This window comes from Mesoplodon densirostris, chromosome 13 (assembly GCF_025265405.1).
Source record: "Mesoplodon densirostris isolate mMesDen1 chromosome 13, mMesDen1 primary haplotype, whole genome shotgun sequence".
NCBI classification, from domain to species: domain Eukaryota; kingdom Metazoa; phylum Chordata; class Mammalia; order Artiodactyla; family Ziphiidae; genus Mesoplodon; species Mesoplodon densirostris.
In genome coordinates, this window is record NC_082673.1 from 60,882,246 (window position 1) to 60,909,873 (window position 27,628).

Here is a 27,628-nt window from a genome sequence, read left to right on the forward strand (position 1 = left end):
GGAAGTAGTCTAGAAGAAGCGGAAGTGGTGTGTGTTGGTACAGGAGGAGGCGGCGGCAACAGGAACCTGAAGGGGTAGGCTCGTGGAGTCGGGAAGAGCTAGGAACAAGATGAAGGTGAAGATGCTGAGCCGGAACCCGGACAGCTATGTCCGCGAAACCAAACTGGACTTACAGAGAGGTGAGACAAGTTAGTCGGGAGTCCGCCAGGCTTGGATCTGGCCTCGGCTTCCACGGAATAAAGCTGGAGGGGAGCCTCGTGTTCCACTCTCGTTCTTTTCCTGTTCCCTTTCGCCAGGGCATAAAGCCGCTCTGGTACTGGGTAGCAGAACCCTTGTCTTCAAGTACCTTTTCTAATAACTTTCTCTAGGGGTAAGAGGGAAAGTTAGTTATATGGGGAAATGATTCCACCTCCCCCTTTCCAGCTGCTGCTCCCTGATTGTTCTCAGGTTCCTGTTGAAGAAAAGTGGAACTTGAGTGAGCCAAACTCGTGGATTGACGGATTTAACAATTGAGTAGACTTCTTTAAACCTTTCCTTTTGCTCTAACTTTTGGTTAATTTACTACTTAAAATTACGTCCTTCTGGATGTGGAAAGAGATAAAGGTGAAACGTAAAGCCATCAGTTCTCTCTTAAAAACTTGTGGAGAAGTTTGATGTGGGAATGGCTAAAATGAAATTAATGAGCTTTATTTTTCTGTTACTGGGTGTCTTGTTTCCCCATTAACATGCTGACTGCTTATGAATTATAACTCGTGTTACCTAAATGACAAGGGACCATCCATGTATGAACAGACTATTCTAAGCGAAGAGAATAGCAGGTGCAATGCCTTAGGGCAGGAATAAACGTAAGGCATAAGAAAAGGGCCATGTCTTCGGAGTTTGAGTAAGGGGTTAAGCCGTACAAGGTGAGGCTGTTTCACTATCATTGAGTCGTGGAGATTGTATATTATGAGCAATGCTAAGTAAATATATATTAAGTTATATTAAGTAACAAAACAGTAATGCTTCTAAAATGCAAATTAGGTTGTGTCATTTGGACTTGACATCATCCCTACTCCTTGAACTTGGTCCCATCTTCCTCTTCAGTTTCACCAGTGATTACTTTTCCCACAACAAGCTTATGTTTACTCTTGCCAGTCTGAGTGCATTTCAGTCATTTTCTTTGGGGCATCCTGTGTCACAAGCCCTCACCCAGTTTCTCTCCTAGCTCTGGGAAGCTTCCTCTGAACAATAATCTTTCCAAACTTATCCCCTGCACGTTTCCCCCCATCCTGTACACACTTAAGCACTCTCCTTCTATGCTTCTGTCACATATTTTTATACTAATATCAGAGTTTTTATTACATTGCCTCGTTCTTATCGTGACTATCGGTCTTTCCCATCAGACTGAGCTTGCAGAGAGTGGTACAATCGTATTTGGTTCTATATCCTGTATTTAGACATCACCTGGTACCTAGGAGTTGCATTATTAATGTCTGAATGAAGGAATGAGTGAATGACTGACTGGTCACAGAATCTTGAGGTTAGGAAGTTATTAGTTACCTGATCTTGTTATTAAGGGTCTTATTTCTTATAACATCTTCCTATTTCTTTATAGTTTCTGGATGGAAGTGTTAATAGATAACAAAATGGAAAGATTGAAGTATTGGAGCTCTGTGAAACATAAAATAAGGAAGACAATTCCATGATTTTCTGGTAATTTCGGAAAGGTTTTGGACAAAGGGTCTTCAACTTTTGTATTCTCCACAGTACTAGACACAGACAGTGTCCCTGCTAAAGGTTTTTTGAGGAACAAATTGAATGATTAGCTGAGGAAGACCACAGGAAATATTAAATGTGAATTATTTTATTAAGAGGAATCATTCTTATTTCAGTTCCAAGAAACTATGATCCTACCTTACATCCTTTTGAGGTCCCACGAGAATATGTAAGAGCTTTAAATGCCACCAAACTGGAACGGGTTTTTGCGAAACCGTTCCTTGCTTCCCTGGATGGTCACCGAGATGGAGTCAGTTGCTTGGCAAAACATCCGAAGAGTCTGGCTACTGTCCTTTCTGGGGCATGTGATGGAGAGGCAAGTGTCACTCTAATCGTTGATATTTTAAACTAAAAATAGTTATATTACAAATGTTCTTCCTTTAGCTGTGTGTTACTGTGGGTTTTAACTGTTTTGATTTTATTTTTCTATGTTCTGTTTTCTAATTCTCAAGAGTAAATTCTATTTGAATTGGTAATTTCAGTAGTTTCTTATCTAAACCTAAGATATTTAAAATGTATAACTTAAGGCTATTCGACAGTAAGTAATAAGGCATGTTTACAGTACAGATATTTAACTGTGAGTTTTTTTCCACAGAGGATGTTATTAACAATTCAACACTTAATTTCCCCACTCTGGCAAAGAAAGAAAGCTTTGAAACACTTTAAACTAGAATCAACAGAGCATTTAACAGATTCAGTTTTCTGCTTGTTGATATTCTTCTCCATAGACATTGCATTATTTTAATATAGAGGATTTGGTTTTTAGCTGTCTGGTAGAGTGATTTACAGCCTTTTCAGTGTTGAATTTATTTTTCTTGCAATGTACTCCTGTGTCTGAACGTTTTTTATTTATAATTCACTGAAATTTCCTAGTATGCTTTATCGTAGGTTAGAATTTGGAACTTAACTAAACGAAAATGTATTCGTATGATACAAGCACATGAAGGTTTTGTACGAGGAATATGTACTCGCTTTTGTGGGACTTCCTTTTTTACTGTAAGTATAATGCAGTTAAATCATTAACTCTTTTCAACATGTATAAGACTGATGTAATTGAATATTTTCTGAGTTCATTTACACGGACCAAGGCCCTTTCAGAGTTTCACAGTGCAAAATAACTTATTAAAACTTGGAAAAGTCCTGGTTTTCTTTATGTAATCCAGCCTTTTCCATACTTTTCAATCTTTTTATACATAATTACTTAACATATTACTCAACTAATGTTCTATAGGACACTCAGAAGTGGGATTAAAACAAGATGAGTAGGGACTTCCCTGGTGGCGCACTGGTTAAGAATCCGTCTGCCAACGTAGGAGACACGGGTTTGATCCCTGGTCTGGGAAAAATCCCACATGCTGTGGAGCAACTAAGCCCGTGCGCCACAACTACTGAGCCTGCGCTCTGGAGCCCGTGCTCCGCAACAAGAGAAGCCACTGCAATGAGAAGCCCATGCACCAAGAGTAGCCCCCGCTCGCCACAACTAGAGAAAGCCTGTGCACAGCAACGGGGACCCAAGGCAGCCCCCCACCCAAAAAAAAAAAAAAAAAAGCAAGCCACTTTAAAAAAAGAAACAAAACAAGATGAACAATTTGTACTCCTTTGTCTGTTATTAATACATCATTGAAGGATTTTTGTGTATGATAAAATATGCATAACGTAAGATTTACCATTCTAACCATTTTTAAGTGTACATTTCAGTGGCATTAAGTACATTGACATCATTGTACACCATCACCACTATCACCTTCCCAGACTGAAACTCTGTACCCATTAAACACTAACTCCACACCTCCCACCCCTACCTCCCACCCCCGAGCTCCCGGTAATCACTGTTGGACTTTGTGTCTCTGTGTGTCCCTGTGTGTCGCATTTATTTCATTTAGTATAAAGTCCTTAAGGCTCATCCATGTTGTAGCAGGTATCAGAATTTCTTTCCCTTTTAAGGCTGAATAATATTCCATTATATGTATATACCACATTTTGTTTATCCATTCATCCATCAATGGACGTTTGGTTTATTTCCAACTTTTGGCTTTTGTGAATAATGCTATCATGTACAAATACCTGTTCAAGTTCATTGAAAGCTTTTTAATAGGGGAATGACAGAATCTAAGCTGAGCTTTGAGATTTTGACAGCAGTAAGTGATCAGTTTGGAGGCTGTTTTAATAGTCTGCATAAGCAATAATAGTCACTCCTGGGGAGTGAAAACAGTTGAAAGTAGTTGTTAGGTTTAGAAACATTTTTATTTTGGGGATTAGAAACAGTTTTATGGAGGCATAATTGACATATAGTACTGTGTCAGTTTAAGGTGTACAGCAATAATGATTTGACTTACATGCATCATGAAATGATTATCACAGTAAGTTTAGTGAACATCCATCATTTCATATAGATACAAAATTAAAGAAATAGAAAAAAGATTTTTTTTTCTTGTGATGAGAACTCTTAGGATTTAGTCTCAACAACTTTCATATATAACATACAGCCATGTTAATTATATTTATCATGTTGTACATTACATCTCTAATATTTATCTTATAAATAAGTTTGTGCCTTTCACTGCCTTCATCCAGTTCCCCCTTCCACCTATGGTAACCACAAATCTCATCTCTTTTTCTGTAAGTTTGTTTTTTTGTTTTTGAAGTACAATTGACCTACAGCACTATGTTAGTTCTTGGTGTACAACATAGTGATTCAATATTTCTATGCATTTTAAAATGATCACTACAGTAAGTCTAGTTATGATGTCACCATATATAGATACCCATAGTTATTGACTATATACACTTATTTTGCAACTGGAAGTTCATACCTCTTAATCTCTCTCACCTATTTCTCTCATTCCCCTCCCCCCTCCCCTCTGGCATCCACCTTTTTGTTCTCTATATTGATAATTCTATTTCTATTTTGTTATGTTTGTTCATTTGTTTTTTAGATTTCACATATAAGTGAAATCATACAGTGTTTATCTTTGTCTGACTTATTTCACTTAGCATTATACCCTCTAGGTCCATCGATGTTCTTGCAAATTGCAAGATTTCATTCTTTTTTTAATGGCTGAGTTATATTCCACTGTATATATATAACACATTTTCTTTATCCATTCATCTGTTGATGGGCACTTAGGTTGCTTCCCTGTCTTGGCTATTGTTAATAATGCTGCATTGAGCATAGGGGTGCTTATATCTTTTCTAATTAGTGTTTTTGTTATCTTCCAATAAATACCTAGGAGTTGAATTGCTGGGTCATACGGTAGTTCTATTTTTAATTTTTTGAGGAATCTCCATGCTGTTTTCCATAGTGGCTACACTGATTTCCATCCCCACCAACAGTGCACAAAGGTTTCCTTTTCTCTGCATCCTCACCAACACTTGTTATTTGTTGGCTTTGATAATAACCATTCTGACAGGTCTAAGGTGATATCTGATTGTGGTTTTGATTTGCATTTGCCTGATGGTTAGTAATGTTGAGCATCTTTTCCTGTGCCTAATTTGCCATCTGTTTGTCTTTGAAAAAATGTCTGTACAGAGCCTCTGCCCATTTTTTATTTGAGTTGTTTTTTTGATACTGAGTTGTATGAGTTCTTTGTATACTTTGGATATTAACCCATTATTGGATATATTGTTTGCAAATATCATTTGCCTTTTCATTTTGTTGATAGTTTTCTTTGCTGTGCAAAAGCTTTTTAAGTTTGATGGAGTCCCATTTGTTTCCCTTGCCTGAGGAAACATTTCCAAAAAAAATTAGTAAAATTGATGTTTACCTAATATCTTGAACATATCTGCCACATACCAAAGTCTAAATTACCATAGTTTGTTGCCTTGCTTTCATTTGGGCTAAGGCGCCAACAGTTCTACCCACCATTTCTTTCACCATCTGTGCAGCTGTCAGCTTAGTGAAAAGACAAGCAGTGCCTTTACTAACACGAAAATAGTCTCAACGTCCTGGACCCCTGAAAAATTCTCAGGGTCCTTCAGAAGTCTACACTTCACGGTTTGACAACCTCTGACTTAATAGTTTCTGTAGTTTTGTGTCATGCAAAGAAGGACTTTACCCATGCCAAGATTTAAAAATGCCTTCTCTCTAGTATTTTTTATGGGTTTTGTTGCATTTTTTACATTTAAAATTACCTGGAATTTTATTTTTATATAAGATATCAGATTGGTTCATACTTCTTAAATGACCAATCTGATCTCGCAATACCATTTTATTGTAATTCATTTTCCTCCCTAATTTGAAGTCATCTTTATTACAATAATGCAGTTTTTGCCATGTTTATGACCTAACTTTGTTTCTACCCTACTCTTCTTTTGCTCTGCTCATGCTGTTTTAAATTTTGTGTACTTCATGTGTTTGTCACAAATCTTTACTATAACAAGGTGGGACATAAATGCATCAATAAATACAGTACTGGAAGAATATGGTATGTGTTCTTATTTATTTATTTATTTATTTATTTTTGCGGTACTAGGGCCTCTCACTATTGTGGCCTCTCCCGTTGCGGAGCACAGGCTCCGGACGCGCAGGTTCAGCGGCCATGGCTCAAGGGCCTAGCCGCTCCGCGGCATGTGGGATCCTCCCAGACCGGGGCACAAACCCGTGTCCCCTGCATCGGCAGGCGGACTCTCAACCACTGCGCCACCAGGGAAGCCCCTGTGTTCTTTTTTAAACTGAGAGGTTTATAATTTGATGTATGTGTTGGCAAGTTTACAGTTTATAACTTGTTCATTATCATCATCATCATAAATATTTCTAGGTTGGTGATGACAAAACTGTGAAGCAGTGGAAAATGGATGGACCAAGCTATGGAGAAGAGGAGGAACCATTGCATACAATATTAGGAAAGGTACAAAAATAAATTGACCCATACTTGGGCTATTAGAATTCTTCTCTTTTACCTACAATTATTTCATAATTTTAATTTCAAAAAAGATATAAATAAGAAATCAGAGACTTTAGGCTGCAATAATTGGCCTGTTCTAAGCAACATTTAATGCAATGAATGTCCTTTGCAGTTCAAGAATTTGAACAGTTCTTCGGTGTTCATTCCAGTAGGGTTCAGTTTCTGTTTTTAGCTAGAGGATGCAGTGAACCATTTCCTAGAGCAAGAAAATGGGAGGAAATCTGTAAGGTCAGAAAAAAATGCTTCAGCTTCTGATTTATATCATCATGGATCTTTCACAAAGCTCAGAATTTCTTACTTGAAAGAATTCTTTAGGAAATGAATAAATGTAATAGTGTGGTTTTTGTATAAATCTTACTTACATTTCTTAACATTCTGCAAATCAGATGATATAGTTTAGTTATAGCTTAATAGTTCAGATAATTTGGCCTACCCATGTTTTTTAATGCTTACGTTTTGATACTAAGTGAAATTCTAAAATTAGAATTAATCTTTAAATATCACATCTTTAAAATCTCTTTGTCATTTCAGTATTATATTTAGTATATATTTAGGTTCTGCTTTTCAGGTTTCAAGAAGTTCTAAATGTTCTTTCTTTAAATGAGGGGTCCAGCCCATGATCAGGGCCTTCCTGTGTTCTAATGGTCAATCTGCGTGTTCTTGAAGGGACATGGAGGTGGGATATTAGTATGAAATGGAATTAATTTGCAGATGGTAAAAAATAGTAATTCGTAAAACAAAATTGGTTTCATTCTTGTAAAATGTCTTTTCTTTAGGAGTTCCAAAGATTTTTGAAACATTTAGTGTTACCCCTTCTCTGTGGTATTGGGGGTTAATTCTTATTATGGAAAAGTTTGTAGGACTTGCCTTCATGAATAAAAAATAATTCTAAATCTGCGGATGCTGATAAGAGTTCTTAAAAGCTTAGAGTATTGGCTAAATAGTTCCCTTTAATTTGCTTTGCAAATATTTTTTGCCATACAGTACAAAGGTAGACTTTAAGCTGGTCCTGAATAGATGAGTCGCATATTTTTAAGTAAAGCATACCAAATTTATGAGATTTTATTGCTTTTAACAGTCTTAGCATCCACGCTCGCCAATTTTATTTCTCCCCATAAATTTTAATGCAGTTGTCCATATCTGTGTTTCTGTCCTGGGAATCAGTACTTCATATGTTAAATGTGGAATTAAGTTTTTTAGAAATTACCTTTGTGTTTCATTAGTTGGTTCCAAGATCCTTCAATACCCAATGATGATTTAAAAATTACTTCAGTGATATGTATTCAAACTTAATTAAATACATCCCATGTTAACATTTTTTCTTTATTCCCAGAAGGTGTGATAAGAAACATCATTTCTTATGGTAGAGTTTTCTCCTTTCAGTGAGGGCTTCAAAGAAACTTCTTTGTGAGCTGGGATTTTCTTAAACAAATGAGAGTGTAGAGAAATATATTTAAAATATTCTGTAGATTTGAAGTACTAATGAAAAGACTCATCTATAACAACATCTTTGCTTTAAAAGACAGTATATACAGGAATTGATCATCACTGGAAAGAAGCTGTTTTTGCCACATGTGGACAGCAAGTAGACATTTGGGATGAACAAAGAACCAGTCCTATATGTTCAATGACTTGGGGATTTGACAGCATAAGCAGTGTTAAATTTAACCCAATTGAGGTAATGTTCCTGTTTGAAATATGTTCTGCTTATTGTTTTCTTATTATCTAGTCATTTCAGCTCTGTTTAGGAAACTTTTGAATGTATGATACAAGAATTTTCTGAATTTTAGTGGTGTTCTAGCATTCGGTCCATTTTCCAGATTACATCTGAGTTCTGATACCTTTGGTCAGGTCTCGACAGGTTTGCCTGCAGTTATAGTCCCAGATACTAGTGTTCAGCACTGTTAAGAGGTGAGTGTGTGCATGTGCTCGTGGGGGTAGAATCCAAGCACATACTGTCCAGTGAAACTCTGGTTTTATTTGTGCCTTCAACACTCGATGTTCCACAGATTAACATTTTTGTACCTTTAGGAAAATGTGAATTTTTCTTAACTCTCTTGGAGGTCAGGAGAAGGAGTGTTGAGCATTGTTTTCTTTAATTATTTGTACGTGGCAGGGGCACCAGTGCTTCAAAATAATATGCATGGTTATTTTTGTACTACATGATAATTATATTTTTCTTTGCTCAAAAGTCTGAACTGTGATTCCTGATTTCTTCCAGGTCTAAGGGAAGAGTTAGAGATTAGCCTACTTTTTAAAAAATAAATTTATTTATTTTATTTTTGGCTGCATTGGGTCTTTGTCGCTGCGTGCGGGCTTTCTCTAGTTGCGGCGAGCGGGGGCTACTCTTCGTTGCGGTGTGCGGGCTTCTCATTGTGGTGGCTTCTCTTGTTGCGGAGCACGGGCTCTAGGCTCACGGGCTTCAGTAGTTGTGGCTCGCGGGTTCTAGAACACAGGCTCAGAAGCTGTGGCACACGGGCTTAGTTGCTCCGTGGCATGTGGGATCTTCCTGGACCAGGGCTCGAACCCGTGTCCCCTGCATTAGCAGGTAGATTTTTAACCACTGCTCCACCAGGGAAGTTCCTACTTATTGTTTATTCAGGTCCGAGTTTGGGAAAGGAGGCTTCCCTGAAGGCTAAGCTATCCCCTGGACTCCAGACTTTTCCCTGAGCTTTTCCTGAATACATAACAAATGATGAACTCATTTTCCAGAAGACTCAGTAGAGATGGCTTTTCCTGCAGAAAGAAAAGGAAATCACTGCATGTGTAAGCTGATTTTAGAAATCATCAGGAGATTATCTTGTTAGATGGTATCAGAGAAAATCCTGATCAGCAAGTTTTACACTCTTGGAGACCCTAACTGATAAATGAGGAAAAAAGGTTAAGTCACAGTAGCAGCGTATTAAGACTGAGGTGCTGCGGTGTGATGTGAACTTGGCTTTGAGGTGCTGCTGAGAAGTCAGTCAGAGGATGCGCTCCTGCCTCCAGCACACAGCTGCATATACACTTCTGGGAGAGGCTGCAGGTCTAGAGCAGGGGTTGCCAAGCTATGGTCTGTGAGCCCACTGTCTGTCTTTGTTTAAAAAAAAGTTTTACTGAAACACAGCCGTGCCGTGCCCTTTTGCTCCTTTATTGTTTGTAACGGCATTTGCACTACAAAGTAGAGTAAGCACTGCAGAAACCATATGGCCCACAAAGCCTAAAATACTTCCTTTCTGGCCCTTTACAGAAAATGTTTGCTACTCGCTGGTACAGGGTATCTGTCCCTACTATATCTTCCTCACTCCATCCTCTGTCTACCTTCCCTGTGTTCCCCTTGGTTGTAGAAGTGAGATATGGCATGAAGGGGCAAGCCAGCTTTTCAGAGCCAGCCCGAGGTGACACTAGGCAGAAGCAGGTTACAAACACAAGCAACTTGTGGGAACATTTTATGTCTTACTTGCGGTGGACCTAGGCTGGAACTGTATTTCCTGCCAGCATGCCTTTGCATTGACCTTATACAAGTCACAATTTTTCTCTGTATTTGTTTATTTTTTATTTTATTTTATTTTTTTAATAAATTTATTGATTTATTTATTGGCTGTGTTTGGTCTTCCTTGCTGCGCGCGGGCTTTCTCTAGTTGGAGTGAGCGGGGGCTACTCTTCGTTGTGGTGTGTGGGCTTCTCATTGCGGTGGCCTCTCTTGTTGCAGAGCACGGGCTCTAGGCATGCAGGCTTCAGTAGTTGCGTCACGTGGGCTCAGTAGTTGTGGCTCACGGGCTCTAGAGCGCAGGATCAGTAGTTGTGGCACACGGGCTTAGTTGCTCCGCGCATGTGGGATCTTCCCAGACCAGGGCTTGAACCCGTGTCCCCTGCATTGGCAGGCGGATTCTTAACTACTGCGCCACCAGGGAAGCCCTGTATTTGTTTATTTTTAAAATGAGATTAATTATATCTTCATTGTGCTTCTTAGGTTTGTTGTAAGCGTAAAATGTGATAATATATGTGAATATTTTTAAAAGGTGCTCCCCAAATTTAAGATGGTGGTGTTACTGCTATTAAAAAAAAAAAATAAACAGGAGGAACAGATAGATACTGATTCCTAGTTCTCTAAAGGGTGAATGAGATCTTTTGTTTCTCTGTTTTGGTGAACACCTGTGTCAGAAGAGCTGATGGCCAATTCTAAAATCATAATTAATTATGAGTGATGACCTAGCAACCATGTTTTTCAAATTTGCCTGTATAAAAACTCTATTTGTTCAGCTGTGTGTGAATGCGTGTTTTATTAACCTACGAACTGACTTAGTGGTAAAAGCAAATGGTGTGCATGTCTGTTACCCTGTTTTAAACTTAATGGAAAGGGCATGTTGCTATGAACAAATGGAGTGTATTTGTCTCCTAATCATTAATAATTAATTTTTTGTTAAAATATTGAAGCCTAGAATTCTCATAAAGCCGAAAGTTTATGCTGAGCAGTGCTACATTTTACAGTATGAAAGTCAGCTTTCCGTCTAGGTAGAATTTTTTGCTTTGTTCAAATTAAAGTCTTTACTTTTAGAAACAGAACCTGGTCAGACTTTGGAGTGACATAATGAGAAACTAAGAAAGGTTGAGAGGAGTCACTAGGGGAAAGGCTTAGAGAAGAAGTGGTTTAAGAAGGAGGGTTTTGGAAAGAACTGAGAAGAGATCGTGATGGTAGCATTGGCTTTATGAGTTTTATTTGAACTATATACACCCATGTAGTAGGAGCTGGCAGGCCATACAGCTGCTTACTAAATAACTCTTTTAGTTCCTCTTAACGCTTGCAGTAGGAATAATAGAGGCAGAAGCCAAGAGTTGTATCAGGAACCATGGGTGAGGAGGAATGGTACTACAGAGGGTGGGATTTGGGACTCCACTGGTGGGTAGACAGCTTATTTTCACTTAATGCCAAGGATTATGTAAGCACTTAGCACATTTATAACTGACTTACAAATAAATATTTTAAACATCTTGGAACAGTTGGACAAAGGACACGCCTAGTTTATATGGAGAGTTAATAAACATGAGGAAATGTTTAACTGCTAATAAAGCAGTAATTTATATAGTAGGCCCTCCATATCCACGGGTTCTGTGTCTGTGGTTACAGAGGGCAAGGGACTCATGCATCTGTGGATTTTGGTATCTGTGGGTGGTCCTGAAACCAGTCCCCCACAGATGCCAAAGGATGACAGTATATAGGAAATATTGCCATACAGATATTATTTTTAAATGGCACTACCTATTGCTGCCCAGTTGCAGTAAAATTAATATATTTCCACATTGTAATGTATATTGGTACAACTCTTTGGAAAACAATTACTCCTAAATATCAAAAGCCATAAAATTGTTCATACTTTTTTTTTTTTTTTTTGCGGTATGCGGGCCTCTCCCTGTTGTGGCCTCTCCCGTTGCGGAGCACAGGCTCCGGACGCGCAGGCCCAGCGGCCATGGCTCATGGGCCTAGCCGCTCCGCGGCATATGGGATCCTCCCAGACCGGGGCACGAACCCGTATCCCCTGCATCGGCAGGCGGACTCTCAACCACTGCGCCACCAGGGAGGCCCGTTGTTCATACTTTTTGATTGAGTAATGCCACTACTAAAATCTTACCCTTAGAAAAAGGAGAGCTAAATGTATGCAAATGTTTTTTGAAGTGTTATTTATAATACTGAAGAACAGGAAACAGGTCTAAGTTGAAGCATGGATAAGTAAAATATGTTGTTTTAAAATAGAATGCAGAATTATCTGTACAGTATCATCACAGGCATCTAAAGTGGGGATTTAACAATGAAAATACTTGGCTTAGGTTGCTGAGATTATGAGTGATTCATTGTACCCTCTGAAAATTGACTTTAATGTTATAACTTTGTATCTTAAACATAAACATTGAGGGTAATTAAATCATTTGTTCACTGAATGGACATGGTTTGCTGCCAAGCCTAGCTTTTAACTGATGATTGTTATACTTATTTTTAGACATTTCTCTTGGGAAGTTGTGCTTCTGACAGGAATATAGTACTATATGATATGAGGCAAGCTACTCCTCTGAAAAAGGTGAGTTTCAATTTGTCTTCTGCTTTATACAGTTGTTAATGCATCCCCCTGTAAGTGGAGTGACTGAAAATATGGAGCAAATGTTTTTTCAGAATTAAAAAAAACTCTTTAATAGAGGTGTCCTTGGAACCCAAAATGACCATAATGGCATTCTCTCAATTTCCTGTTGCTTGTTAGAGACCCTTAAATTTCCATGAGGTACTGTATCCTAGTCTTTGTGTCTTCCATAATGCCAGCAGATTTTAGGCATCTAGTTTGTACTTACTGAATTGGAAGTTCTTAAAAAAGTATTGCATCCCATTACGTCAGGCCCTGTGATTATCATATGACACATACGGTATTTTATTCCAGAAAGTTTTATAACAAATTTACATAACTACCTTTATTTGTTTAGTTACATGCCAAGGGGTTTGACGTTTTATTTAGACAAGCGCTGTCCTGTTCAAGGTGTCAGATTTCCCAACAGTTCTAAAGCAGTCATTCCAGGACTTAGATATCAAAGTTAATACAACCTTAAGCTGACTCTAGAGAGGGAGAGAAATATTGTTGGTAAAGAGGGGAGTGCCATTATAAGTAAAAAGGTATAAAGTTGACTTCGGGTGCTAGAATTGAGAGAGTGCAAGAAGAGCTAGACCTTGTTCATGTGCCACAAGTCCAATGTCATAGTCCACAGGTAACAGAAATGTTTTGAATATTTTTGTTGTTCCTAACAGGTAATAAATTCAGAAATATTAGGAGTAGAGTATATTCCTTGAAGTTTGAACTAGATAAATAGGATAATCTTTCCAAAGTATACTACCACTCCAGTCATTTCACTCATTCATGTGATATGGAGGGAAGATCCTGCATGAACTTTGGTGTTAGACTTTAAGCAGGTAACTTAACCTGTGTTTCTCCTGTGAAATGGTGGTATTAATAGCTACCTTGCAGCCCAATGGTAAGAATAAAACAAGATACTTAGGCATTTAGCAGAATGCTAACATGAAGTACTAGTTTAATAATAGTAATTTCTACCTCCTTCACTCCTCCATTCTCAGTTGTTAATAATAGTGCTTCATTACTTTTAGGTTGAAGAAAAGAACTGTAGCTCTCAAGGGCCTCCAAAATAACTGGTCCCAAATTGTATTCCATTTATTTATTTGCTTTAGTCAGTAAGAGTTTGTTACATGTATGTCACGTTGATGGATGCAGACATTCTACTTTCTATTATTTCTCTGTTCTACCTACTAGGCTATCAATGTTTCTTCTATCTTTTCTCTCCTTAATGTAGCTGTTCTCATTCAGGGGTTGTACCACCCAACCAAGTATATTTTTGGAAGTGTGAGAGGGACATTTAAGAGACTGTTACTCGCATTTAATGGGCCGGCTCCTGAGAGGCTAAATATCCTCCAGTGGACAGTCACACACACCAAAAGATTATCCTGCCCAGAATGTTCCTGTTGAGAAACACGATAATATTTCTGGACCTTCACAGATCAGCTCAAATCATGCTTATCTTTTGAAACCTTTCTTCTCCACTTTAACCTAAGCTCACCGTTAATTTTGCCCCTGATTTGATACTTGATTATTTGCTGCTTCACTGTTTATATTTTAACTCTTCTTATATGTATCTCATTTTTCCTGACTAAACTATAAGCTTTTTGAGGTCAAGGGACCGTTTATTAAGCATTTTTATAATTTTCAGTATTTAGCACTCTGCCTGTGTGTTCAGTAAACAATTATTGATTTTCTTTTCCTATTGCATTGAGCCAAGTACTGTGCACGTAATAGGTGTTTACTAAAGTACTTGCTTAAATCAGTGATAAAAGAAGGAAAGGAAATGAAGTGGGAACTTATCCATTTTAGAGGGACTTAATTTCATAGTAATGGGTTAGTGTATGCTTCTTTTCTTAGGTCATCTTAGATATGAGAACAAATACAATTTGCTGGAACCCTATGGAAGCTTTCATTTTTACTGCAGCAAACGAAGATTACAAGTAAGTTTCCCTCTTTAAAACTTACTTAATTTCTATGAGAAATAACTCAGTTGTATGTCTTACTAATGAAATATGTTTTCCTAGGTAGTATTCCTTCCTATACTCTAGAAAATTGCTATTTGTTTTGCTAAAAAAAATATTTCTCAAATTAGAGAAGTGCTTCTTAAAAAGTATTCTCAGTTTTCAAAATGATACAGACCATGGATGATAAACTGTGATCTGTGGACCAAATCCTGTCTGCTGCTTGTTTCTGTAAAGTTTTATTGGAGTATAGCTACATTTATTTCTGTATGGAATATGGCTGCTTTTGTGCTATAATGCCTGAGTTGAGTAGTTGCAACAGAGACTATATGACCCACAAAGCTAAAAATGTTTATTATTTGGCCCTTTACAGAAAAAATTAGCTGATCCCTGACATAGACCATATAAATAATGGCTGAATCACACATGTTTTGAGAAACTAAAAATATCTGCCTACAAAGTGTGTAGCTCTTCAGGTAGTTGATACTCATGTGGTCATGTTATCAACTACCACTATTAATTCAGTAAGACAAAAGGAAAAATAAAGTTTCAAGCTTTACGTTAATATTTGCAGATATATTATTCTGTGACTTCATGTAAAGGTGACATAGAAGCCTTATGTTCTTGACCTAGATGGAATTTTATGATTTCTTATATACTGCTTTAAAACTTGTTGAAGCATTTGTCATCAGCTAACTTATTTTATCTTTGCAGTATCCCTGTAAGGTGGATAGGACATGTATGTTATTCCCTTTTTACAGATGAGGCTATTGATGTAGGAAGTTTAATCTCCTGATGAGGAAAGAGTGTCTTATTCATCTTTTTTTATCCAAGCATTTATTGTAGTGCTGTGCATATGATGGACTCTTAATACATGTTTTTTGGGGAAGGTGGAAGTTTGTCGTTAGATTGAACTTTAGATCGTCTGTATTTAAGTTCTTTGTTCTTTCCACTACTGTTATTTATGAAAGCATAAGTTAGCTCAGAAATAGGACTTATTACATGATGTTTTAGTGGTACCAACTAAAAACATCTCTTATGACTTTCCTGTACTAAAAAGAAGCTCAGTTGGATTCTCATTAACTAGCAATACCAAACCACATTAATTGAAGCCCTTTTAGCCTTTCTCTCATGTAGAAATTAAAACAGAATTTACTAAAAATCAAAATTTTCTAAAACAAAACAAACCTGATTGAGAACCACTGCCTTAGATAGGGACTGTAAGGCAGTTGTCAACTCAGAAATTTAACCTCAAAGATCAGTATGACCTTGGCTGACAATCCTGTGGTATGTTTGAAGATTATGAAAGAGAACAATGACTTGTCTCTTGATGAGAATTTCATGGTATTTGGAAATTTGTATCATTAGCATCAGTGACTTTTCATAATAATTGTATGTAAAAATATTCTTTTTGAAGTGTTAGGTCTTTTTTTTTTAATTTTTGTTTTGAAATAATTTTAGGCTTACTGAAAAGTTACACAAATAGTACCAGTCAGCCAATTTCCCCAAATGTTAATGTCTTACATCCCCACAGTTTAATTAGCAAAACCAAGAAATTAACATTGGTACACTACTATAAACTACAGACTTTATCCCATCACCAGTCTTTCCACTCATGTTCTTTGACTGTTCTAGGATCCAGTGCAGGATCCCACACTGCATTTGATTGCCACGTCTCCTTAGCCTGCTCACTCTGTGACTTTCTCAGTCTTCCCTTTTCTTTCATGACCTTAGTACTTTTGAGAAGGACTTTCTTGTCAATTATATTGTAGACTGCCCTTAATTTGGGTTTAACTGGTGTTTTCTCATTATTTCATTGAGATTATGCATCTTTAGCAAGAATACCACAAAATTGATATGCCCTTCTTGGTGCATTGAATCAGGGGTACATAATGTCAGTGTATCTTATTATATTACTGGTGATGTTAACCTTGATCACTTAGTTAATGTACTGTCTGCCAGTTTTCTCCACTATAAAGTTACTATTTTTTCCTTTTGTAATTAATACATGTCTTTGGGGAGATACTTTGAAATTATGTGGATATCTTGTTTCTCCTCAAACTTAATCTTCATATGTGGAAGTATTTTGATGTTGGGAACTTGGTCACAGTAATGCTATATTACTACTGTCCATCATCCATGTTGGCTCATTTGAAGCACTGTTTTTTTCGCTGTTGATTAAGAATTTTTAAACCTCGAAAATCATGAAGTCATTGTTTTTGCCAATTGTGCGCAAAGTATAGTTTTCTAATTTTAGTATACCCTTTGAAAAGCTGTGCTCACTCATATATCACTGATGGAGTATAAATTAGTGCAACTTTGTTGGAAATGATTTGTCAACTCAAAAGACTTAAATATGCTCATGTCTTTTCTACTTGTAGGAATCTATTCAGATCTAATTGAATCTGTCCCATTCAATTAAAAATTAAATATGTAAAATTAAAATTTCATTTAAGAATTATTTATAGTAAAATGTTGGAAACTTTATTAATAGATTTATTTAAACAAATAATTATTTTAACTCATATTTACATATGAAAACATTAAAAATATTCTCAGATTATTTAATGGATAAATGTTCATAATATGCTACATGAAATATCAGAATATAGAGCTTTATACAGTATTATCTTAATTTTATTAAAAGGTACATAATTAAATAGTATGGTGAAAAGATTAGAAATAATTACACTGTGCTAACTGACTTTCTCTGAGTGGTGGAATTAAAGGTAATTTTGTACTCTTCGTACTCTTCTGAAGTTTGCATATTTTCTACAATGAGATTTATGTTTATAAGGTTGAAAGTGTGTAAGTGTAATCTTAAGGAATAATAAAAACTGTTGATATTTTTCCCTATCCCTTACCTACTGTGTAAAGAATTGAGCTATTTATTTAGATGTGCATTATTTAGCCAGCAGTCTTATTTTCACTAGTGTCTCTTAGTACTACTTATGCTTTTTTTAATAGAAATTTGTATCAAATAATTAAAAATTCTTTTACAGCTTATATACTTTTGATATGCGTGCACTGGACACTCCTGTAATGGTACATATGGATCACGTATCTGCAGTGCTTGATGTGGATTACTCTCCTACTGGGAAAGACTTTGTGTCTGCTAGTTTTGATAAATCTATTCGAATCTTTCCTGTGGACAAAAGTAGAAGCAGGTATGTTACTACTGATAAACATTTGTTTTTTGTTTGATGTTTTTCCTTGTCTTGATCATTTATCTTTTTTGAAAGGTTATTTGGTTGTGTGTATATGATGGAGCTCACACCCAGGTGTTGTGACTTGGGTTGCCAACTTACACTGCATCATCTATGGGTAAAATATCAGCCTACTGGGCAGTTTCTTCATTGAACAGGATATTATCTTTATATAATTTGTTTATATGAAATCTTAGTGTTTGCCTTAGAGCAAAACCTTTTATTTTAGTATTATTTTTAAGTGTTTTATAGTAATTTTTTTAAATAAAGACTTAATTTTTTTAGAGGAGTTTTAGGTTTACAACAAAATTGAGAGGAAGGTAGAGAGATTTTTCATATATTCCCAGCCCCTACACATGCAGAGACTATCGCATTATCAACATTCCTTATGGGGTGGTACTTTTGTGACCTCACCAGAATGTAAGATGAGCCTACATCATAATCACCCCAAATCCATAGTTTACCTAGGGTTCACTCTTGGTATTATATATTTTATGGGTTTGAATAAATGTATAATGACATATGTCCATCATGATACTATCATAGTATTTTCACTGCCCTAAAATGTAGTAAACTTAAAAATTTTTTAAATTTGATACTGAAGGACTTAGATAAGGTTTTCCCTAATACAGTTTAAGAGCAGTTAATAACAATAATACCTTACATTTGTTATTTCTTACTTATTTAAGTTCAGCTCTTACACACTGAGGCAAAAATAAAAAAGAGAAAAATAACAGTTTAAATTGTCAGGACCATTTTTCCTCCATCCCACTCTAGTAGGTATACGCCCTGGAATGATCAGGAGGTGGGAGATCTGAATGCTCAGCTGTCGTGCGCTCAGTTTGTGTGTCATTGTATTAGCACATTGAATGTAATTCTAGTATTTAAGAGGTGTGTTGTTTTGTACAGCTTGGCCCTCTACATGTTATATGTTACTGAATGTAGTATATATTTATACATCCATATTATTATTATGTCGTATGTTATTGTATTGAGGTAGTTTACAGTAAACTGTGGCATTTTAAGGTTTTCAAGGATAATTTTGACTGAATTTGATCTTTTGCTTTATAGGCCAACTTTAAAACTTAACTCCTATGTAAGATACAGCCCCTTGTATAGTGTGCTATGATTTACAGAGCACTTTCATGCATATTCAAAGCAAATCCAAGCAAACTAGAAGAAATTTTCCCATAAAAAATGATAGGTAAAGGATTATGGTGGTGTTGCTCACACTTGAAGATATCACCACCTCCATTTTAACACAGCAGTAAAAGTAACAGTAAAATGTAAAAAGAAAATATAAACATTCTCTCTAAGATAATATATATATACATGTATATGTGTATATATGTATACACACACACACACACACATACATACATACACAATACATGCATGCATATACATAATACTTGCTTGGGTGACCTAGTCTTGCTTTCGTGTGGGAGAAGGTGGACGTGGTAAAAGACAAAGGGGAATGATTGGAAGTCATAGAAAAGGAAAGGAGAAAAATAAGCAGAATCAGGGAAAAGAAAGAACAGAAAACCTGTATACTGAGGGTGGGAGGTGATGATCTGTTCTAGAGGACAGCAGTGTGGAGCTGGTGAAGCCGTTTCCCCAGCTACATAAAGATTGATTAGCAGAGAAGTTTTCTGGGTCCCTTCCTTCACTTCAAAAAAAGCAAACCTAAAGAACATTCAATTTAGTGTTGTAACTATAACAGGGTATAGAAATCTCACCATTTTAGTGCAATGATAAGAATTTTGATTATTACTTTTAATGATAACTAGCTAGCTTCTACAGTGCTGAAGGTGTCTGAACTTTCTGAAAAAATGATGTTCATTTTCAAAGACATATCCTCCTTTTTATGGCTGAGTAATATTCCATTGTATATATATGCCATATCTTCCTTATCCATTCATCTGTCGATGGACATTTAGGTTGCTTCCATGTCCTGGCTATTGTAAATAGTGCTGTGATGAACATTGTGGTACATGACTCTTTTTGAATTATGGTTTTCTCAGGGTATATGCCTAGTAAAACTAACACACCATTGTAAAGCAATTATACTCCAATAAAGATGTTAAAAAAAAAAGACATATCCTCCTGACTCACCGTCTTTCTGTTCCAGCAGGGCCAGGACTAGAGTACATCTTAGTGAGCTGCCTATGGTTCAGAGTTCAAGGAGTTACCCATTCTGAGGGTCATGCAAGTGCCAGCCCTGCATCTGCACCACCCTGAAAGAGATGCTTCCTTAAAGTTTAAACTGTAGGCACCGCATTTGCCTCACCCTAGTCCCAGCCCTGTGTTCACACAGAGCCTCTTCTTTAGAGTCACACAGCTCTTTTTTTGGTCATAGCCAATCTGCTTGTCTAACTCTTTGGTATTTTTACTTGTGATAATTGCATCTTTCTCCCCTCTAATTTGAGGAAACCATATTAATTCCTAAACCTTTTTGTATAATCATGAATTGCTAGCAAATAATTGTCAGCATCGTCATGTGTATGATTAAAAAAGTGCTTGAATTGGAATCAAAAGCATACTGAGTGGGTGTTCTGGTGACTTTGATCTTCATTCCATCATCTCTGCTGTGGAACTCCTCCTGGGGTTGGTTCTTATATGGCTGTTACAACTAACTTGATATTCTCCAAACTGTCATGAATGGTTTGTTGGGAATTGTTCAGTCAAGCCCAAGGCAAGGCTGAGAGTTTCCATTCTTCTCACCTCTCTGGAAAATATTAAGAATCAAGAGAGTGTGGCCCTCCATCATTTCTTGGCACCAGGACCTCCAAAGGTAGTAAGTAGGACAATACTTTTCTAACATGATGCGTAAGCAGACATAAAGAACAAAGGAAGAGTATGAGAAATGGGAATGTTTAGGCACCTATGATCCCAAGAGCCCTGCAGCTGAGCTCCAGCTGAATTGTTCTGCAGCCAGTGTGGGCAGTTAAATGCAAGTCTAGTTAAAAGCTCAAATTATTCCAAAACTGTATGAAGTGAGGAGTTCTTATACCCCGTTTCCAGGGAATTGTCTCCTGATGTCATTCGAGATTTTGTAATCACAATTTAATATGTGTTACTTCCTGTTGGGTTTAGTTATAAATGGTATTCCCTCTGACCTTCGTCTGCTTGAAAGCTGCTTCTGGTTTGTTTCTGTGGTCTGCTCTAGTTTCCTATCATTACAAACATCAAATAACACAGGCAACGCTTTGAATGATATGTATTTTTAAAATGTTTTCCTTTGAAAGATCTTAAAGTAGTTAAAGTGTATTTTAAAAGTAAATTTTGAGTAGGTTTTCAAAAAGTACAGTTAAATGAATATTTGAAGGTAAGCTTCTGTTGGGATTTCATTCAGTATTTACTTAGCAAACAAGTAAATTCAGTTGCATTCACACGGAACAATTCGTTTATCTTGACTACATATATAAAGAGTTTAAGTTTTTAAATGTATTTATCCCCAAATAGTATAACTTATAATGAACTTTATGTATCTATTTTAAGTACAAGCATAAACTTTATCTAGAAGTTAAGAACCCTGTGTAGTTTACCGTTAAGGAGGATTCTAAGTTGGTTAAGTGACTAACCATTGGATTTGTCTGGTCTAATACATGAACTGATCTAATACATGAATAGGTTATTTTTAATGGTTACCAAAGCCTAATCGAATTTCCTAATATTTAAATTCAATACATTGCTTTGGGAAAAAAGACATCTTAAATAGGTAGAGGTTATAAGAATTGAGTCTTGTAAAAGCAGAGCATTGAGAGAAGAAAAAGCAGTCTGTCTCATCTACTTTTTCTTTTAATAGGATGCCCTTTCTAACCATACTCTCTTTTAGAAATAAATTTCTTATGGTCTAGCTACATGTTCATTCAAGAGCTCAAAATGTATCTGTTGGAAACAGTGTAATAGACTAGTTTTGTGAGTGTACTTCAGAGATGTTTTTATAGATATGAAATCTGTTTGATTTCATCATCACATACGGGTTTTCTTTTACTGTGCAGAATTTACTGAGCGAGTTTCCTTTCCCTCAAGTAGTCTGCATTTTGAATCACTTAATCCAGATATGGAAACTTTACTTCTCTATAACTCTCATCCTTTTATTTTTTCTGACCTTGTCTTTTACTTGCTTTTTAATTCTCTGCTTAACACTTCCTAATATAGTATATTCTGTGAATTCACATAGTATGTTTCACAGCTTTCCAAATAGGTATGATATTTGACATCTCCATTTATTAAATGATCCTTACCTCATCACTTCTATAGCCCTCCATTTCTTTTCACATATGTAAATCATCAGCTCTCACTTCAATTAATTGAGCTTTTTAAACAATTTGACCAAAACAGAAATCAGACATTAGGATCAACATATCAGGATGTGCTCTTAGAGTGCCACTGCATTTATTTTTCAATTAAAAGAAACCCCAAAAAAAGTGTGGTGGTTGACCTTATTGTTACAAAATTACTCTAGCTTCAACATATTTTATTTGTGTTATATGCCCTCAGTTATTTTGTGATCTTTTCTGGACATCTAGTTTTGCTTAGTTTGTTTATACTTATTTTTCTTATTGGATTATAACATCTCTGAGGGCAGGAATTTTTAATTCCCCAACACTTAGAATAGAATCTTGTTAGATTGGTCCCATAAAGATACATTTAAATGAATTTTAATCTCTCTTTTATACTCTTTTAGGACTCAAAAATGTTATCCTGATACTTGATAGGCGTGGTTAAAGAAAATCTGTACCAAAATCCTAAGAGTTTTAACTTAATTCCTCTTCTATAGGGAAGTCTATCACACAAAGAGAATGCAACATGTTATCTGTGTAAAATGGACTTCTGACAGCAAGTACATTATGTGTGGATCTGATGAAATGAACATTCGTCTATGGAAAGCTAATGCTTCTGAAAAGTTGGGTGTGGTAAGAGACCCCATTTTCTTTCATTGTCATAAAGCTAGTTTCTAGATTTATTGAATATCATTATATTATAAAGAGAATTTATTTGAAATGTGTTAGTTGTGATAAAAAAGGCTAGCAACAAAACAGGGTTGTATGAGGTTTACTTTTTTCATGTCAAAGGCACCTTCAGAGGCCTTTGTTTTTTGTTTGTTTGTTTGTTTTTGTTGGCCATGCCGCATGGCTTCTGGGGTCTTAGTTCTCCGACCAGGGATTGAACCTGGGCCCTTGGTAGTGAAAGCGCTGAGTCCTAACCACTGGACCACCAGGGAATTCCCCCAGAGGCTTTTGTTAATTAAAATGTTTGATCATATTTGAGCCTTCTTGTTTTTTTGTTTTCTCCTTGAGGTGGGGAGAAAAGATGTAGGGACTAGAGGCTTAGAACTTAGAACGCCCATTTCTTCTGTTAAAGGAATAATAATCAGGCAAGTCAAAGGCTGCAAGTCTCTGTGAGGTATTTTAATATCAAAAAGACAGTGAAACACTTAAAAAAAATACACAGCTTCAGACTTTTAAAAAAGACTCAGTGAAAATATAACAAATATTACCATTGGCTAGTTACCTCTGGGTTGTGAGTTATGGTTGATTTTTGTTTGTTCTTAATGTTTTTCTCAATGTCTCATGTTTTCATACAGGGTATTTATAACTGAAACAAATATTAAGTTTAAGAAGGAAAGGTTAAGTGTGGGTTATGGAAGGAAAATCAAGATATGATAAGTAGTAATTAAAGATAGTTTTATTTTAGGTTTAATGACTACTAAGTACTACACTATGCCTAGGTTTCAGTTCATCATTAAATGTTCCTCTAAATCATATCATCCTTAACAGTTGTTAGACGAAGGCTAGTTATTACGGCATCAGACGCTTTCTTTTCTGTTTCAGAAGTTATTTTTACAGAAAAAAAATTTTTTTGAGTGATTCATTTAAGTGCTTTTACTATGCCTAGAGTGGTTCACAGAGCCCAGCTCCCTTGGCACTGCTCTTTTTCACTTGGTGGCATCCATCTACATTGTAGGCATGCTACCTAAAAGATTCAGTGCTCGCAAACCTGGTATCACTAACATAACCTTGTAAAGGGTATAGTTACATTAGCAGTTTTGGTCGCACGTCATGAAAATTTAGTTTTTTGGGGAAACATTGCTCCTAACTTTGTTGTACTGAAGCAAAACAAACACACCATTCATTAAAATATCAAAATGCATTTTTTCAGCTTACGTCACGAGAAAAAGCAGCCACAGATTATAACCAGAGGTTAAAGGAGAAATTTCAACATCATCCTCACATAAAACGTATTTCTCGTCACCGACATCTACCAAAATCTATCTACAGCCAGATTCAGGAACAGCGCATCATGAAAGAAGCTCGTCGACGAAAGTATGTTTTGGAGCATTTGACTCTCTCTCAGTACCCTTTTCTAACTCCCTGCCTTGCGTCTCACCAAAAAAAAAAAAAAAGTGCCTTTCAAGGGAATAGTTTATGTGCTGTTGTGCATCAGAGGTGTTTTTTTGTTTTTAATTGGGGTATAATTGATTTACAATGTTGTGTTAGTTTCAGGTGTACAGCAAAGTGAATCTGTTACACACACACACACACATATATATATATATATCCACTCTTTTTTAGCTTCTTTTTCCATGTAGGCCATTACAGAGTATTGAGTAGAGTTCCCTGTGCTATACAATAGGTCCTTATTAGTTATTTGTTTTATATAGTAGTGTGTATGTGTCAATCCCAATCTTCCAATTTATCCCTACCCCCCATATGCCCCTGGTAACCATAAGTTTATTTTTTACATCTGTAACTCTATTTCTGATTTGTAGAAGTTCATTTGTAGCCTTTTTTTAGATTCCACATATAAGCAATATCATGATATTTGTCTTTCTCTGACTTATTTCACTCAGTATGAGAATCTCTAGGTCCATCCATGTTGCTGCAAATGCCATTATTTTGTTCTTTTATGGCTGAGCAACATTCCATTATATATGTGTACCACATCTTTATCCATTCCTCTGTCGATGGACATTTAGGTTGTTTCCATGTCCTGGCTCTGGTAAGTAGAGCAGCAGTGAACATTGGGGTGCATGTATCTTTTCGAATTATGGTTTTCTCAGGGTATATGTCCAGGAGTGGGATTGCTCTATTTTCAGTTTTTTAAAGGAACCTCCATATTGTTCTCCAAAGTGGATATACCAGTTTGCATTCCCACCAACAGTGTAGGAGGGTTTTCTTTTCTCCACACCCTCTCCAGCATGCATTGTGTGTAGATTTTTTGATGATGGCCATTCTGACCGTGTGAGGAGGTATCTCATTGTAGTTTTGATTTCCATTTCTCTGATAATTAGTGTTGTTGAGCATCTTTTCATGTGCTTTTTAACCATCTATATGTCCTCTTTAGAGAAATGCCTAGTTAGATCTTCTGCGCATTTTTTGATTGGGTTGTCAGAGGTGTTTTTGAATACTTCTCTGGGCCTTTTTCCTTTTCCTGATAAAATTGGGGGCAATGGTCATCTCACATGGTGAGAATTTTCATTACCTATCTTTGAGCATATGTTTAAAGGGCAAACAATGTCAGTGACTTATATCAAAATAAGAAAATACTTTTGCTCATGCTAAAAAACTATTATAAATGGAGAATGTTTGTAAAAAATAATTTCTAGGGCTTCCGTGGTGGCACAGTGGTTGAGAATCTGCCTGCTAATGCAGGGGACATGGGTTCGAGCCCTGGTCTGGGAAGATCCCACATGCCGCGGAGCAACTAGGCCCGTGAGCCACAACTACTGAGCCTGCACGTCTGGAGCCTGTGCTCCGCAATAAGAGAGGCCACGACAGTGAGAAGCCCACGCACTGCAATGAAGAGTGGCCCCCGCTTGCCACAACTAGAGAAAACCCTTGCACAGAAACGAAGACCCAACACAGCCAAAAATAAATAAATTAAAGTACCCTTAATTAAAAATAAATAAATAATAATAATTTCTAACGTAGCTGGAATTAAGACGTATTGTGTATTTTCCAGCTTAAAGACTGCCAAGAACATTTGTTAGATAAAAATATGTCTACTATGCTTCATCATAGCATTTGGAATCTAACATTTTGGCTCTAAAGCGTAGCGTTCTACCATCACCACCATTTCCCCTGTGGAATATTCTTCTCCTTGCAGTCTTTGAATTCATGTGAAGTGTTGTAGAAATTCTAAGACAGAGTTCTTTTTTTCTTTTAATTAGACTATTCAAATGATTATTTTGTTATCTTTGGGTAGATGTTGGGGTTGAGTCACTTTTAAATATTTTAACAACTGCAGCAGGTTTTTAAAGTTAGTAAAGGACACCGATAGGTAGTAAGAGAAGAAGCTAATAAATAAGTTAACAAAACCTGATTTCTAGCTGCTTTTTACCTAATCTCATTGTGAAAACTTTTTTTTTTGTTTGTTTTGCTTTTTTTTTTTGCGGTACGCGGGCCTCTCACCGCTGTGGCCTCTCCCGCTGCGGAGCACAGGCTCCGGACGCGCAGGCTCAGCGGCCATGGCTCACGGGCCCAGCCGCTCCGCGGCATGTGGGATCCTCCCGGACCGGGGCATGAACCCGCGTCCCCTGCATCGGCAGACAGACTCCCAACCACTGCGCCATCAGGGAAGCCCCAACTTTTTTTTTAATAGATGGTTTTCCAGTGAAAGAAAATGCCTTGTGATTTATCTGAGGAAGTTTTCTTTGGTTAAGATGATTTCTCATAAACTTGCTTATATTTTGTGTATTTTGTTTTATTTCTAGGGAACTGAATCGTATCAAACATAGCAAGCCTGGATCTGTGCAGAGGGTGTCAGAGAAGAAGAAACGCGTAGTGGCAGTTGTGAAATAATATTTGGTATTCCTACCAATACTGATGTATAAGTATTTGTTATGTTTTGATTTGTGAACTCTACAAATAAAAGTACTGGCTCTAGTATAACAACGAATGTTATAGTTGTATGTGTAGAGCTTAATCGTTGCACATTTTTGCTATCCTGAAAAATTATCTTTAAATGTGACCTGGTCGATAAGACTATCCAGCATTTTATTCCTGATCTTCTTTCTTACTGCATTAAAGAATACAGTATTTACAAACTAACTTATTTTTTGCTGTTAGAAATTGCAGATATACTTTCGCTTTGATTTGTTATTTTAGACACTCTACGTCTGAATTTACATTTAAGACCAAACATCTCTTTTGTTACCTTTTAATATTACTTTAGATAATTATTGCAGTGATTCTTCCTAGGATTCCATAAACACATAGGAGAATTATGTCAGAACTTTTTTCATTTGAATTTATTTTCTGTGCTTTATTTATATTTGGCTTTTTGAGACGTTAAAGATGATCAGCCGGGGCTTCCCTGGTGGCGCAGTGGTTGAGAGTCCGCCTGCTGATGCAGGGGACATGCGTTCGTGCCCCAGTCCGGGAAGATTCCCACATGCCGCGGAGCGGCTGGGCCCGTGAGCCATGGCTGCTGAGCCTGTGCGTCCGGAGGCTGTGCTCCGCAACAGAAGAGGCCACAACAGTGAGAGGCCCACGTACCGCAAAAAAAAAAAAAAAAAAAAAGATGATCAGCCTACATTTATATAACTTTTATAAACAGTAATTTATAACGTATGGTCAAGTCAAGATAATAAAACATCCTTTTTCTCAGCATTGTGACTTTGATCCAATTCTGCTAAATAATTTCACTTTAATCTCACTAAATTGTAAATAGTTCTGTGTGACAAAGGTTGGTTTTTTTTT

General features: G+C 36.7%; 1 protein-coding gene across 1 annotated transcript; it reads left to right on the plus strand.

Moving 5' to 3' along the window:
* The first annotated feature begins 26 nt into the window (after positions 1–26).
* Positions 27–26,825, plus strand: DCAF13 (DDB1 and CUL4 associated factor 13). Its single transcript, XM_060115773.1, has 11 exons — positions 27–179; positions 1,875–2,074; positions 2,647–2,754; positions 6,516–6,605; positions 8,185–8,340; positions 12,638–12,715; positions 14,609–14,691; positions 17,715–17,879; positions 22,705–22,840; positions 24,087–24,250; positions 26,641–26,825. Exons 1-11 carry the CDS (start codon positions 110–112, stop codon positions 26,726–26,728), a joined length of 1,338 nt encoding a protein of 445 aa, XP_059971756.1. The 5' UTR covers positions 27–109; the 3' UTR covers positions 26,729–26,825.
* The last annotated feature ends 803 nt before the right edge of the window (positions 26,826–27,628 follow it).